Source organism: Capsicum annuum, chromosome 3 (assembly GCF_002878395.1).
Source record: "Capsicum annuum cultivar UCD-10X-F1 chromosome 3, UCD10Xv1.1, whole genome shotgun sequence".
Classification (NCBI taxonomy): Eukaryota; Viridiplantae; Streptophyta; class Magnoliopsida; order Solanales; family Solanaceae; genus Capsicum; species Capsicum annuum.
Window position 1 is genome coordinate 237,016,000 of NC_061113.1, and position 16,551 is coordinate 237,032,550.

The following is a 16,551-nucleotide window of genomic DNA, read 5'->3' on the forward strand; positions in this document are numbered from 1 at the left end:
TATATGGGCTTCATTTGATCCTTGTTGAATTTCAAGTCCTGTATTATCCATACACTTGACTTATTGGTTAGAAAGTTGTGTGGCCTTGTGGGGAAGCCCAATATAGCAATTTCGAGAAATTCATAAAAAATACGAATCGTTTGAAACTTAATTACAAAAAATTCTAACATTTTATATAATTATTAAAAATTTTAATTTTAAATTTATTGAGATACATAATTAGCTCCCGATACATTCAATAAAAAATATTTATTCTTTGTAAAGATACATAATTAGCCCCCGATATATTTTTTTAATTTTAGGTCTGTCGAGATACATAATACATCCATTGAAATTATATTTTTTCCTTGTAAATAAATAAATATATAATTCTCTCCCGATAATTTTTTTCGATTTTGAATCTGTCAAGATACATAATTAGTTACTTGAAAGAAGATACATAATTAGTTGAGATTTTTGTAAGTACTTTGTAAGGTTGGAGATTTATATAAATATGATAAGTTAAGGTGTTTATTTATATTACTTTTTCTAAAAAATTAAGGGTGGTATGGAAAAAAGTATAATAAATTTTCTTGAATTGTTAAATGAAAAGATAAAATAAAACCTTTATATATATTTACATCTATAATCTATAATATATTAAAAACGTGAAGACCCTTGAAAAAGTGATTTGAACTTTTTGTCCTTCATTAAAGGACCCTCTCTACACAAAACTATCTTTTCTTTGTACTAATCCTAAAATATATGGAAGGAGAATCAGTTAATATTTTTTTTGTACTGATCAATACAAAAAATACTCCTAAAATAAGACTCTATTAAGGAAATACATCTATAAATATTGGAATGCATATTAAACTAGAGAAGAAACCGATTTAGTTGTTGAAAAAAATATGATTGATGCCCGTCTAACTTGATTTAGTTGCATTTCTAGATTGGTGGATGCTTAATTTTCTAACCATCAACTTCTTCACTGTTTTTGACAATATAATAGAATTCAACGTGTGTGTATATATATATTTTTTTTGTTTTCATTCAAGTCATTCTTTAGGGTCAAAATGTTTACTCAGACAAGAATTATTTTCATCAAAACTGAAGTTTTGTGATCACTATTGTATTGTTTTGTTGTAGTTTATAGATGTGGTCACTATTTTATTATTTTGTTGTAATTTATAGGTCGTAGATGAATTTACAGGTGGCACATGAATGCCGATCGACTTTGAAGACTTTTTAGATAAAGGTTAGGTTTAATTGTATTGTATTTAAATCTTTATTTTGAGATTTTTTTTTGTGTAAAGATTAAGTTTAATTGTATTATTTTGCTATCTCTATTATCGGATTAATTTGTTATAATTTATAGATAGTAGATAAGTGTGAGTATTTAATATACAAGTTAAAGTAAAATAAAATGAATGGAGTATTAATCACTGTTTTAGAGAAGCAACAAGGATAAAAAAACAAAATAAAAGAAAAGCAGGGTTAAGAAAAATAGACTGAATAGAAGTAAAAGAAAAATAAACTGAAAAAGATTGAAAATTCAAAGATGGTGTGATATATAGTGATAGTACATTTTTTTCAAAGAGGAGAGGGGAGTCAGAAACGTAGCGCTAGTTTTAGATGTCAATATTTCTCATCTACACAAACACAACCCACCTACTTACTCATTTAGCCAGCCCTACGAATTTAGGTATCAACACTTCTAACTTCATTTTATTTATTTTTTATTTTTACAATTTGAATTCGAGATCGTAATTAAAAATAAAAGACACTGTAATCATCCCACACAAGCTCATGTTGTTGAGTATTATGTATGGTTAAAATTATTTTTTATGTATATATATTAGATATTGAGCCCCATTCGATTGATTTGTATGTTCACTTATGAGCCCCTTAGCGAATATTCTCACTCCACCACTAGTTATACATATAAACCTTCCATCAACAGAAAAATAGTTTCATGTCTATGCCCACGAATAAACTGTAAAGTAGGCTATTTAGGTAAATACTTATAAGGGGCTACTCAACGATAGACGGATTGAGTAATAAATTGTATTCCTTCCGTTCAACAATAAGTTAATTGTTAAATTTTGATACACATGTTAAGAAAAAAAAATAAAGAGATAAATTTATCATATTTTACCATTTTTATCCTCCTAAAAAAACAAAGACACATGATACATCACTCCCAATGCATATTTAACGGAGGATAGATTTGAAATTTTTTTTTCAACATTTACCTTGAATTGTGAACCATTCACTTATTTTGAAACACTAAAATTGCTCCAAGAATTCACTTATTGTGAAACGGAGGGAGTAATTTTTTTCATATAAAAAATAAATATACTTTAAATACATTAAAAGTGAAATTTTATTGTATGGAGTACTCCATTCGTCTACTAATAATTATCCGTTGACTTGACATACAAATTAAGAAATAGAGATAGTAATTTTTATTATATAATCTTGAATATAATAAATGTAATATTTTTTAGAAAATACATAAAAATAAATAAATTATCTATAGAGAGTAATAAATTGTAACAGAGTTAAATCATGCTTTTTCTTTGTTTTTTTTTTCCTTCAACGCCAAGGCCTGCCAATGAGAGATACTTTTTATTGGTAATAAAATAATATTCATAAGAAACAGAAGAAAGCCGCACGCACTTAACATTCCTCTCTCTCTCTTTGGCATTCCCAATTTTTTTGTGTTGGTGTGGACTGTTGTTGGCGTCTGCCTCCACCAAACTCCCAATTCTACAGGTTCATTATCGATTAACTGGATCCAAATTTTCATTTCTTCAATAATCTATATTTATTGCTACGCCAAGTTTAATTATATTTTCCTCTTATTGATCTAATGAACTTTTTAGTATATACACATGTATTTGATTTGAATAATCGTTGAGTTATTTGTTTGTTTCGGTCGTTAATAGGGCATTCAATAGGTACAAGTAAGACAATATGTCTGCAATTATTGTTCGAAAAATGGCTACTAGAGGCATTTCTGCTTTGGTAACAACTCAACAAGTTCTCATCTTTTTTATTCTGTAATTTTGATTTTTTAAAATTTTCAACCAATGAATAGATTTTTTTTTTTTGAAGAATATGAATCAGTTCCTGTTAGGAAGCAGGGTATTTGCATCTAGAAGTTTTTCTTCAGCAGCTAAAGAGGTAATTTTTCAACTTCCCATTTGCACTTCAATGTGTTCATTTGATATTTAGTTATACGCGGGGTCCAGGGAAGTGCGGACCACAAGGGTCTATTGTGTGTAGTCTTACCGATTATTTTTGCAAGAGGCTGTTTTGCGGCTTGAAGTTTTGTTATGTTGATAAAAATAAGTCATTGTTTAAAACTAGTGTAGATGACTGTCCGTGATGCGTTAAATTCTGCTCTGGATGAAGAAATGTCTGCGGATCCAAAGGTCTTTATAATGGGGGAGGAGGTATAAATGATTCTTTTCTTTTTTTGTCTTTTTCGATTTTTTTATAAGGTAAAACATTCATCTGCTATTTCTGCTTGTTGAAAATTGACCTGTAATTTAATTTCTCTTCATAATTTTGTGTTACTCAGGTTGGTGAATACCAAGGAGCCTATAAGGTTAGATGTTCTTTTCTCACCTTGCTTGTACTTGGTCTATCATATTATTATGTTGTAGTTATTGTCATCTTATTATTCGCTATGTCATGTGCTTTTGTTACTTCTTTTTTTGGACTGCTTTGGATGATTTTTCTTGAGCTGAGGGTGTATCGGAAACAGACTCTCTACCTCTGAGGTAGGGGTAAGGTCTGCGTACACTCTACCCTCCCCAGACCCCACTTTGTGGAATTATACTGGGTATGTTGTTGTTGTTGTTCTTTCTTCACCTTGAATATATTTTTTCAAGCTTGCTCTATAATCCTGTATTCACTACATATTTATTCTTTTTTATCTGAGTTTCGTTGTTCTTGGCCTTTTTTTTGTTCATTATTTGTCTTCAGATTACCAAAGGGCTGTTGGATAAATATGGTCCTGAAAGAGTTCTTGACACACCCATTACTGAGGTAGATCCTTGGGGTTCAATTACTAATTTGCTGCTCTTGTAGGTGAATTTATATGATAAGGTACTACTTAACTTTTTATGATGTTCTCTAGGCTGGATTCGCTGGAATTGGAGTTGGTGCTGCGTATCATGGTCTGAAGCCCATTATAGAATTCATGACTTTCAACTTTTCAATGCAGGTGGAATTTCTATTCACTCGGATGCCATGTTCTTATGAAGATTTTTATTGTATTTATTTATTATTACCTCGGACATACATATGCAAATACCATCCACCAATATCATTGACACAGGCTTACATATCTGTCTGTATATTAAGCTTGTTGAGATGTTGCATGAAATATTTGAGCACACGCATAACTTGCAAGAGGTTGGATTATGGCATGGCCAATTTGTAGTCACATTAATAATTTGATATGGTATAGCTCTTTGTGTCTGTATTTGGTGTTTTGTGTGGATAGTATTAAATTTAGTGCAAAGAAATGCAAACAAAATCCCAAACGGGGAGGTGTATTTGGTTGTAGTTTCAGGACAAAAGGTGCTTTTTTTATTTTGGTTCTGAGCCTCTCAGTTTGGCTGCATTATTGAACAATTTCTTCTGCTTTCTTTACTTCTGCTTGTGTTTTCTGAGGGGTAATGGATGACCATCACTACTTAAGTTACTAACAGCTTGCAAACAAGAATGTGACACCGACACAACTACAATATTATTATGTTAAGATTGTTTTACGTAAGAGAAACTGTGGTCTGAACTAAATATAACATAAGGTGGTATCACAAATTCTTTGTTCTGAATTAGCATCAACCATCTCCAATTAGGAAGTTAATAACCTGTTTCTTGTATATATTGAACTAAAAGCTAGTAGGTTAATACTAGGTCCTTGTATGTATTTTGAATGTTAAAGTTTATATGGATACAAGGAGTCTGGTGTCCCTTGTGGTAATTTTTAGCTCTTAGATGCATGAAACTGTAACTTAGTCGTGAATATTTGGGTTGGCACATAGGCTATACGGTCGAGTAATTGTTGGAAAAATGGTATTTATCTTTATGGGGCTTGTTTCCTTCCAAACCGAAACCAACAGCTTCCTCCAACTGTTCTATTAGACGGAATGGGGATTGCTGCTATACTACTGTCTCCTGGCAAATTTTCTTGCTTCATCTTATCTTTCTCTTTGAATAAATAATAGAGACTCTACTACATCGGATCATGGCAATCTGGTTCTGGCATGTGACTAGCATCTCAGTTAAGGGATTTTAGCGAAGTCACTGCATGATGATGTGATGTTTGTACGAACTTGTTATATTGTTAGGATTTCTTGAGTGCTGACCGAAGGAATAATCTTTCTTGAACTCATGCAGGCAATTGACCATATCATCAATTCTGCTGCAAAATCAAATTACATGTCTGCTGGTCAGATATCAGTTCCCATTGTCTTCAGGGGTCCTAATGGAGCCGCAGCTGGAGTTGGTGCCCAACATTCTCAGGTATGTCAGTGAACTGAAACACATCTTGTTGTGTTTCCTGGAGTGGCTCTTGGAGTTCCTCTAAGTTAGGTTAACCAAGCTAAGCATCACGTATCTGGTCAATATCTGGTCTTTGTTTTAGACTGAAGATTAATGTGTGTCGATGTATGGAGCGGCGGATAAACTGGAAGAACTATAGGACAATGTAATATTGATGTTTTATATTGTTTTCTTGGTTTCTATTGGATGTGTAAAAAGTCATTGCCTACGGTTAAATTTTCTAGTCATAACATGCTATTTGGTGTGCTCATTCCAGTAGTAAGTAGACAGTGATGTGGGTTTAATAAATGCCTGGTGAACTGCAAATTAATTGTTACTTGTATGAAGGATTAATGAAGCGACATGCCAACAACTTGTGAAACAGTCCCGTACTTTAATCTGACCACAATCCTACTTCAAGTTGAAGTTGTTTTGAGATTAACATCAGAGTAATAGGATGTTAGCGATTTGGTCATTTTAACATTGTTACATTTGTTTAGTTTCTCAGAATGGCCTAACTTTTCTGACCTTTGGCTCTTAGAGCTATTACTCATGAGCTAGAACTAGAAAGGGTGAGAGTTCATCTTTAGAGATGGATTGATAAGAAATGAGACTTGCAACTCCGGTCAGGTGAGACTCTTTGAAAAGGTGAGGAAATTACAAAACATTTATTGAGTTTGTGTGGTTTGCGACGGAAAGCAATAGTTAAGAAGAGTTAAAGCTCAAAGAAAAGAATACACGGTCTAGCATATTGCTAAATGATGGTCAAACAATACATATAATTAAAGGCTTAAATACATGTTTTATCCCCCGAGGTTGTACACAAATCCCCTTTACTCATCCCTTGACCACGGGAAATTTCTTGCACACTGAACCTTTCTCCCATAGTATCTTTTACACACTTATTTAGTATTTGACCACTCTTTTCCAACATGTGTATGCCATTTAAGTATATTGTGACTGGTCTATTTATCTAAAAGAAAAAGAAAACACTTAAAAACTATACTCCCATCTTCATCATCACTACTGGCCGAGAACCACTAGTTGCTGGAAACTTCTTTCCACCATTTTTACCACAAAATCTGGCAACCTCCATTTTCAACAATCATAACATAAGAAACACGCAGAAAACCTTTAGCCTTCACTTAAAAACACCAAATTTTATAACCCAGAAAACCACCTCAACAACCTTTTCTCTCATCTCCTTTTCTTCACCATTATAAACCATATACAACCACCTTTAACAACCTTTTCTCCATATATGTGCCGTCATCAATTGGAAAAGAGGGAAAGGGGAGATCTTGGGAAGAAGTCAAAAGGGGGAGTGGCTGTGTGTGGAGAAGAAGAGATTTGGTGGTGGGGAGGGGAGGAGGGGAGGGTTTCATCGAAGAGGAAGATGCTGAGAGGTGTTGCAGTGGGGAATACCGGGACTCTGCTAATGGTAGGGCCAAACAATCTTTAAAAAATAGCACATCTTTCGTCACCTCATTTACGCTTCATGTATGGCCTGGCCCGTATATCAAATATACTGTCCGTAAGTCACTAAAACTGGGCATTTTGCACAGCCTTTCGTGTTCTTGCCATTTTCCATCCAAAACACTTAGAACACAACAATTAAATAAAAGTCAACACAAAACATTCCTAAAGAACAGTAAAAACTCATGCAAAAGGTATCAAATATGCTGTGATTCCACGGCACATCATAATGTATGCTTCGTTTCTTGCTTTTTGCACTTAAAGTCCCATGGACATTGCATTTTTTGCTTTTCGCTTTTAAAAACACTATTTTCTACTGTTACCAAAAGCGAAAGAGGATAATAGAAGAACAGGAAAAATGAGATAGTGTCAGTAGATGCATCTCCAGTACTTAGGTTTCTTCCCATGACCATTCACTGCATTTTATTTTATTGTGTTATTTAAGCAAGTAGTCATACATGTGGGTTCTTTACAATCCCTTCCATCTAGGTGTATTGTTACGACTACGCGATATGGATCTTGTCACCGGGTGTTTCACTGAAAAGTCTGTGCTTAACAGATCCTTCTCCTTATTCTTATTTTGTGAGCAATTTGTTATTTGATATAAATCCCTCCCTTTCTTTTATTCCTTCTGCCTCCTTAAATAGGGACTCCTATTACATGATATTTAGGAAAACTAGGAAACTGCTAACGTATAAAATCTATTCAAAATAGGATTTCTTGTAAAATTAAACGATTGTCTATTTTAATGCCCACAAAAATCTGAAACTTGCATAAATCTACAGATCCTCTTTGACGTTTCTTTCCTTCTCAACTTGAGAGCCCCGCCTTGCATAAACCTTACCCATGAATGAGTCTATAACTTGTATGCATGCGTCTGTCATATGCATCTAAATTCATATAAGCTAACGTTTCTTCCTTTTACTATCTTTGCAGTGCTATGCTGCGTGGTATGGTGCATGTCCTGGATTGAAGGTGCTAGCTCCATACTCTTCTGAAGATGCTCGTGGCCTGCTTAAATCTGCCATCAGGGATCCAGATCCTGTTGTTTTTCTGGAAAATGAACTGCTGTAAGTTGCGCTGCTGATTTAGTTATTCAAGTGCGGTACACTTTTCTCTTAATATCGTATCATCGTTGTGTGACTTGACTGATGCAGATATGGTGAGTCTTTTCCTGTTTCTGCTGAATGTTTTGATTCTAGTTTCTCTCTTCCCATTGGAAAAGCTAAGGCAAGCTCTTGCTTTCTGTCATTGTTTCTCGGTATATTTAATATTTTGCTGCTGTTCCTTACTTTACAAACATTGGCAGATTGAACGCGAAGGAAAGGATGTCACAATTACTGCTTTCTCAAAGATGGTCGGTTATGCTCTTAAGGTTTGTTTTTGTACCTGTCTTAGATGAAGATTTAAGTTCTTGCTGTGTAACTTGCCCTGAATGCTTTGATTAATTCTGTTCTTCAACTCATGATCAGCTTTCTTTGCTGAGTAGCATGACACTATTTTTAGCTATAATCATTCATTTCCACATGAATTAAAATCGTGTTTGAATTTTGAAGGCTGCTGAAATTCTTGCAAAAGAAGGAATTACTGCTGAGGTATGGTGAGACTTCAAAGTTCAGAAGTCCGGTTTTCTTGAAATTTTAAAGTGCAGAAAGGTTCCAGCTTCATTTCACTTCTCTTCCTTAGTCTTTCTTTTTCATTCGGGTCCACAGGTCATTAATTTGCGTTCTATCCGGCCACTTGATCGACCCACCATTAATGCTTCTGTGAGGAAAACCAACAGACTTGTAACTGTTGAAGAAGGGTTCCCGCAACATGGAGTTGGAGCTGAGATCTGGTTCACCACTCTCCTAATTCTATTTTTAATTCCATGCAACTACCACCCGTTCCCCAAAAATGAAAGCTGAGAAGCATTTAATTTCCTACCTGTTTTTAGTCAGCCAAGCTTACTAGACTACATTTTCCTTTTGTATCAGTGCATCTGTTGTTGAGGAAAGTTTTGAGTATCTTGATGCACCAGTCGAGAGGATATCTGGGGCTGATGTTCCTATGCCATATGCAGCAAATCTGGAAAGAATGGCTGTTCCACAGGTTAGTGCTCGACTTGGTTTTCTCCCTTCTTGGTTAATAGGAGCAGCTTTCATTTGATCCTAGTTATGGCTTTTCTGGTTAAAAAAGGTATATATGGCCGACCATTAAATGTTTGGAATAGGGTGCTTTATCAGCTCAAACGGGTGTGGGAGGTGGAGGGTGAAAAGAAGACGCGGTAAGTCGTTTAACTGTGTGCTCTCTGGAATGATGCATAACTGAATGGTGTTGACAGATTAGTGTTTGATGTATTCTGGAAAGAGGATCAGCTGGTAGAATGATGCTTTAGGATCAGTATGCCCGCACGATGTACTGAAATTAGATTCTTTCTATCCGGAGAAGAATTGCTTACTCAATATCTGGATAGTTACTATTCATATACCATACCTACTAATGCAGTGTTTGCCACATCTTAAGAACAGGGAAAAGAAAATGGAAAGGTTATTGAGAGATTAGTACGAGTGTTGCAGCTCCAATTTTACTAAGTCTATTATATGAACTCTCAGAAAAAGGGTCATAGGTCATGAAGAAATGCACAACTGTATATGCGTGAATATTGAAGGTGTAAAGGTGCCGGCTGTACTTAGAAAACAATGGATAACCAAGAAGCTCATAGAAAATTGACCTCATCCTTTACTGGTGAATTGCTAATAACAGTTCACATCACTGGTTATCGTTCCTTCTGATATATTTGAATCTTCCTGTACAGATTGAAGATATCGTTCGTGCAGCAAAGAGGGCATGTTACAGAGCAGCAAAATCAGTTCCAATGGCTGCAGCTGCTTAAGCTTGGTAGGAGCAAAGACTACCAAGCCGGTTTTAAGCATTTTATTTCCTGTTAGTGGATATTGATTCTTTATCTCCCTGTGAGTGGATGCTTCTGAATTTACCATCCTGAGAAGTTCAGTTTGACCATGAAAAAGAAAGAAGAAAAAGGAAAAGCTATATTTTAGAAATAAAACTTGGTACACAATAAATTTTGCCGTTTTCTTGCTCTCTTTTCACTGATGTGTTGCCAAATGTTTATACAAAACAAAACACATGCTACTACTGATGGAAGAGAGAGTAGTGGACAGCATTGCAACTTTTTTGTGAGTTTAAACTGCTGACAGTTAATGAGAACAAATTCTACGCTGATATGTAATATGGTATATTGAATTGTTTGTCGGCAGTCATCCAATTTTCAAGGAGAGGCTCACTAATAACATTACTTGGTATAACTTGGCCTGAAAAATTGGTCAACTAATTAATAGATCCACAGTTAGTTTGAAACGCTCTCCAACTCTTTTATAGGGTACATTCGAGAACTGAACTTGGTATCAGCATCGCGTTTGCGGTTAGATTCCAACCAGTGATATGTGCCTAAAGAACATATCATGTACTGCAGTCTTACCACTAGGCAACATATCACGTGTTGTGCTTCTATTACTAGCGTTGTAGCTTCTGATTTTTTTTTTTTTTTAAAAACAAGTTGAGCTTATTTGGAGCAGCTACCAGGCGATGGAACAACTTGGAAAAGCTAAGAACTAGAAAACCCAACGCTTGCATGGATGAAAGCAAGACATGAAAGAAATGACAACCAAATAATTACCTAAAGGCTTCAATGAGACTATGACTTGCACTGTACAATGGATGTCAGGTGTAAATTATAACCCCAAAATCCATATGATACACAAAACTGTTGAATAAAGTTACAAAACTTAACAATGACAATATCAAGCAAAAGGGAGGGAACCTCGAAGGCAGCAGCCAAAATGTCTATTGCTTTGGGAAATTTTTATCTATGGTGACTAAATGTCTCTGAAACAGAAGCTCTACCCCTCAGTCTCAGATCTATAGATAGTCTAACAGAAGATGGAAGGAATGCATGGATAAGTTTACGAGATGGAGCCATATGAGGCTCTTCTTTCTTGTTTCTCCTCTGCCTCGATGTCCCAGCTGTTGTTGTGGTGCTTCTCAAAGATCGTGACTTTGGAGCGAAACTTGAACTTAAAGAAGCATCAGCTACATTGAATGATGCAGGGCCGTTATGCGATGCATCAAGAGGGTATCCAACTGCTCCATCTTGATGTGGTGGAGGAAATTTTTCACTCTTGCTCTTGGCATTAATCTGTGTCATCATCCTCCACCTCTGGAGAAACATAAGCGGAATGAGTATGAGGATGCAATGCAAAGAATAGGAATTGAACAGAGAAAAGAGTAACGACAAAGGGAGCCAGGATGATAGCAAATGAGTTGTTATTAGGTCTAGCAATCCTCAATCCCCAAGTTATTTGTCTCTCCATACAATCTAGGTAAAACAAAGAGATTTATGAAGAAAAATGGTGAACTTCACGATTTAAAATCATCACATAAAAGCAAACACTCTTCATATCGGAGTTCAAAATTTCAAACAAATGCATCACATCAGATAACACATTACTCTTTGCTTGACGTCTATGTTAGTCCCATTTCCATATGTCTAATATAAAAGCATGATGTAACAGAGTCAGGATTTCAGACAAGAAAATACAATGTGTCTCACTTACATCTAAGTTCGGTTGGAGCTCTGCATTTGCCTCTGGAGCTGGAATTGCACGACTAACTCTCTCACGAAGTCTCACTTTCCTGGTGCCATCACCAGCGTGAGCTTTTCCGTGCAAACCACTTTGCCTAATAAGAAAATAGGTATCAGTAGATGCAAGCCATGGTAAAATAATTTCAGCATCATTTAGACATACCTCCTGGCAGCTTCATCTCTCAGTTTTACATCCATTTCCTTGCTAGGAGGATACTTCGGCAAGCTTGAAGGCTCGCAAGGATATGGTTCAGTTGTAAAGAACTGTAAATTACAAGCATTCTTATCAGAAATAAAGTACAGCAAAGGTCTTGGACAACTTAAGATCTAAGCACATGTGAGTCGCATCGGGTTGGCGGAGAGAGAGGTTCCCGAGGAGAATTGAAGTTAAGTGGCAAAAGATCCCCTTAAAAAAGCAAAGAGAAAAGGAGGACAGATTGTTCAAACACTATTAATTCTCATAAAATATTAAACACTGGATCATGAAACGAAAAACCGGTATGGTGTTTGCAAATAACTAGGTATATCCAGTAAGACATTTCCAGTCATCAGCTCTTATATGATCAGGGATTCTTGAATACCGGGCAGACATGTATACAAGATTAAAAGTTAAGCAACACTTTCGACACCTTGTTATCCATTAATAAAGCACTTACACACCCAATTCTACTAAGGGTAGCGCTCAGAAATACAATTCGGCAGATTCCCAAATCATTTCCTTGAAGAAATGCAGAAGTCAGTGTACTTCCCAAATCATTTCCTTGAAGAAATGCAGAAGTCAGTGTACTACGACGACAACAACACATGTAACAAGCACAAGAATCTTGATGCGAACGGTGAAAGAGACAAAGAGGAGCTATAAGGTTACAGAAGTAGGATAAAAAGACATTTATGTGCATCTAGATTCCCAGCAAAAGAAGAGTCTAGAATCTAGATAAAAGGTATCTTCTAGAAAACAACCAATGAAAGAACCAGATGGGAGGAGTTACATGACTTCCACTCTGCAGAAACTAAATAAATGCCGCTTAAAAAAATAGATACAATAGACATGTTAACAGCAAAAAAGAGAATCAGATACCAACTAAGCCACCTCTAACGTTTAACAGTTTTGATTGCATTTCAAAGAAGTACTCAATTATCAGATGACTTACTTCACTGTTCAAAGCTGCAGTCACCGTGCCTCTTTCATCGGGATCAATAGCAAGAAGCATTTCAATCAGAGGAAGAGAAGAGGGTGGAAAATCCTTGAATGTATCAGCAATGCAGCGTTTATAAGGTTGTTGTGGCTTAAAAAGAGTAGCATTTGGTAACTTGAATTTCTTCCAATATTCGTCGGATGGAGAGCCACACAACTTAAATATTTTATGGAGTTGCTCGACCTGAACAGTAAGCAGCCAAAGAGTGTCCAAGTCAGTCACTTTATTTGACCTCTATGCTCAAAGGACAAAAAGAAATAATTAACTAATAAACCAATTTTTGCTTCGGAACTTCTCTTGAAAAAGACTAATTTTTGGCTTAAGTTCCACAAAGCAAGTTAAATTGCAGTTAAAAAGATTCAGCTATGTGGCTTGAAAGTTAGATTATTAATTTGGGCAACCAACAATGTAATCGACAGAGTCTCAATAGCTGATTTCTGGAGAAAAAGAAGGCAGTTTATATCAAATGTAGCACAAAGAGTAACACACCTCCGTTCTCCCTGGCATTATTGGCTTCCCCGCAAGTAACTCAGCCAAAATGCAACCGGCACTCCACAGGTCAACACCAATACCATAATGAGTAGCTCCAAGCAGAAGTTCAGGTGCACGGTACCAGAGAGTCACAACACGACTAGTCATAGGTTGCTTGTGTTCGGGATCATAAAATGCAGCTAATCCAAAATCAGCTATTTTCAGAATTCCTTCGTTATCAATCAGCAAATTGGAACCTTTTATATCACGGTGGAGGACTCCATTATTGTGACAGTGCTCGAGACCAGAGAGTAACTGTTTCATGTAGCACTTTATCTGCAATAAGATATAAACTAGACAACTTAGCTAGTAACTAAAACATACCAATTCATTCAGGTATATGTGATAAGGTTGAATAAATAGGGCAGTCTCTTTCATGATCACAGATAATTGCTTATCTATTAATTATGTTATTCTCTTAATTGGATAAACATTGTTACATGGTTTTCTTCAGTTGATCTACTCTCCAGTATTATAGTATTTTGTTGGCCATACCAATCCTGGAGTAAATTTAGTGTAGGCACCCTCGTTAAAAAAGATAATACAACTACTGCATCTCTATCCCAAACTAGTTGGAAAAATGACGAATCCATCCTCAACCAGATAGCTTATATAACAATGATTCACTGCTTCAAGACAGCAAACCTGAGAAATGCGGAGACTGTGATCTAAACAGGATTTCATATATCCAATTTAAATGTCTTTAAATGAGAACAAGAAGAGCATGTAAAAGAAATATCTATATGCCTTCTCAATACATGAAACTGTGCAAACTCAATATACTTTCTGAATAAATTCTACTTGAACAGAAATATCATTTAGAAAGCAATTTCTACAGGAAGATCATAATTTTTTTTTTTTTTTGGTGAGGTAATATCCTTTACCGAATGAGTTGATGGAAATTTTTGATACATAGAAGGTACCATTATTTCACTCAACGGCACAACTAAAATGCTGGAACCAGTTCAGCATTGGATTCCCAAACTACCATGATCGGGCCCAATGGCCATAAGAAAAGACCAGTAATAACATCAGAAAGAACAAGACTGAAAGCTAGAAGACGAATGGCACTTCATAATTAGAGCAGATAGACCAGGTTCAATAATGAAAGGAAAGCCAAACTACAGAAACAAAATAACAAAACAAAAAAAGGAGGTAAGTTTGAAGAATAGTACTCAGATAAGTGCATTGTTTTGGGGAAACCAAACCAACTATCAAGTGTAACTAATACTATTGGGTGTACGAACGTCTCATATTGGTAGCTGGAAAGATTCTGGAAAGATTGAGAAGCTACATATAAGGTGTTGGATCTCTTAATGGTGTGAGGTCTTTGAAAGAAAACCATGCGGGCTTGGCCCAAAGGGCATACTATCCCACCATGTAAGCCTATCTTTCGGCCGGCTGAGCCCAACAAATACATTAGACAAAAGCCAAGAAAACACCAAAACAACATACAATAACACAAGTGAATATAAAAAGGGTAGCCTGATGCACTAAAGCTCTCGCTATGTGCCCCATCCGCGGATGGGCCAGGCTCCACTTCAAACACAAAAGTGAATATATGAAGTTAAAAATCACATCAAGCAATCTCTTCCTATAGAGGTGAAAAGAGACATTAGTAATACCTGTGCTTCTGTGAATTTGATCTTCTGAACAGCAGCTAGGCCAGCCAGATCATGCTCCATGTACTCGAAAGCTAGGTACAAACTAGTAGACATTCTGGAAGTTACCAAACCCTCAATTTTAATGACATTGGGATGGTTCAGTTTTTTCAACACAAGTATTTCTCTTGCCATGAACTTCACACTCTCCGGCTCCAATGTATCAAACCTAACTTTCTTCAACGCAACAATCCTCCCTGTGATCAAGTCCTTTGCTTTATATACATTGCTATATGTTCCTTGCCCAATCTGCACATAAACAGGCAAATTCAACAACAAAATTACAACTACCAAAGCCTATTCTATCAATTCCTTCAAGTCCATCCCTATTCCCTAGAAATTGTACATTCCTTTCCTAACATTTCAAGAATGCACTAAAAATAGAGCAGCTTTAAGATTTTATACCTCATGCATGAAAGGTTGTACCTTCCCTTGACATTATTACTTTGTATCTAAAAATTCTCTCATTCCTATACAATTAAGGAACATAATTATTATTAGACACATTAACAGCATAAACAACCAGCATTTAAATGATTACCTTATCGAGTTTCTTGAAAGTATTCGCTCTTCGAGGAGTCCAGTCTTTTATAGCATCTCCAGCAACAGCAACAAGCCATGACGGCCACCCTTGTTGATTCGTTGCAAATGAATTCCCCAATGTTCTGAAACTGTAATACTCAGACACCGACTCTCTATCATTTCCTCTTTCTGTTTCTACTGCTGCTGGCGGTGGAGGTTGAGTGATCTTAACCTCATCACCATCAGAAGCATTCCGATTGTTAGAATTCTTTCTCCTTCTCCTCCGGGGGCCTGATTTTACAACACCAATCTTTCCAAGAACACATCCCATAATCAATGAAGTAACTTTAACCAGTCATTTCTTTGTGAAGCAAAACTGGAATGGGTGTGGCAAAAACAGGGCAGATGAAAACAGCTACTGATTTTTTGACAGCATTTATTGCAAATCATGAAATCTTTGTAATCTATGGAGTTTATGGAATGGAGGGGTGGGGTGGGGTGGGTATGCCACTGTGTATGCTTTGAGAGAATAAATTTAGTAGACACTGGGGGCTGTGTGTGAAGTGAAAAAGGGGTCAGTTTTTCAGTTGAGGCCTTTTGGGATTTTCTCCTTTTTATTTTGGCATAATATATAACAAACGCTCAAATTTAGTCTCGGCAAGTAAATAAAAATAATATAAATAACATCTTGAGTTTAACACTTCAACCTATAGAATAATCGCTTAGACACCTCTAAAATTTGTGTTGTATCAACATCAAATGTCCACAAGATATACTAAAGACAAGTTAAAGTGTTTAATTGTCACTTGAGATCAAAGTTGAAGCGCTTATTTGCTAGTTGAGGTCGAATTTTAACATCTTTTTTTGAATATACTTTTTTAAGATGCTTAATAGTGTAGCAGTGCTGATTAGTCTGCGTCAAAAAATTAGGTCAAGGTGTTTGATTAAAAATAAAATGTTAAACATTTGGTACTAATAA

At 35.8% G+C, this 16,551-nt stretch overlaps 2 protein-coding genes across 2 annotated transcripts; one reads left to right on the forward strand and one right to left on the reverse strand.

Annotated features, from left to right (window-relative positions):
• Positions 1–2,454: 2,454 nt before the first annotated feature.
• Positions 2,455–10,268, forward strand: LOC107862877 (pyruvate dehydrogenase E1 component subunit beta-1, mitochondrial). The gene is made up of 15 exons (XM_016708576.2): positions 2,455–2,757; positions 2,931–3,009; positions 3,100–3,168; positions 3,360–3,440; positions 3,569–3,595; positions 3,976–4,038; positions 4,130–4,216; positions 5,398–5,523; positions 7,954–8,087; positions 8,175–8,247; positions 8,327–8,392; positions 8,574–8,612; positions 8,730–8,854; positions 8,994–9,108; positions 9,815–10,268. Exons 2-15 carry the CDS (start codon positions 2,959–2,961, stop codon positions 9,890–9,892), a joined length of 1,134 nt encoding a protein of 377 aa, XP_016564062.2. The 5' UTR covers positions 2,455–2,757; positions 2,931–2,958; the 3' UTR covers positions 9,893–10,268.
• Positions 10,269–10,669: 401 nt separating this feature from the next.
• On the reverse strand, positions 10,670–16,188 carry LOC107862876 (probable serine/threonine-protein kinase At1g54610). Its single transcript, XM_016708575.2, has 7 exons — positions 15,592–16,188; positions 15,015–15,299; positions 13,348–13,665; positions 12,814–13,041; positions 11,826–11,926; positions 11,634–11,757; positions 10,670–11,236 (listed from the first exon to the last, which is right to left on the reverse strand). The coding sequence occupies exons 1-7, from the start codon at positions 15,901–15,903 to the stop codon at positions 10,883–10,885; spliced, it is 1,722 nt and encodes a 573-aa protein (XP_016564061.2). The 5' UTR covers positions 15,904–16,188; the 3' UTR covers positions 10,670–10,882.
• Positions 16,189–16,551: the final 363 nt, after the last annotated feature.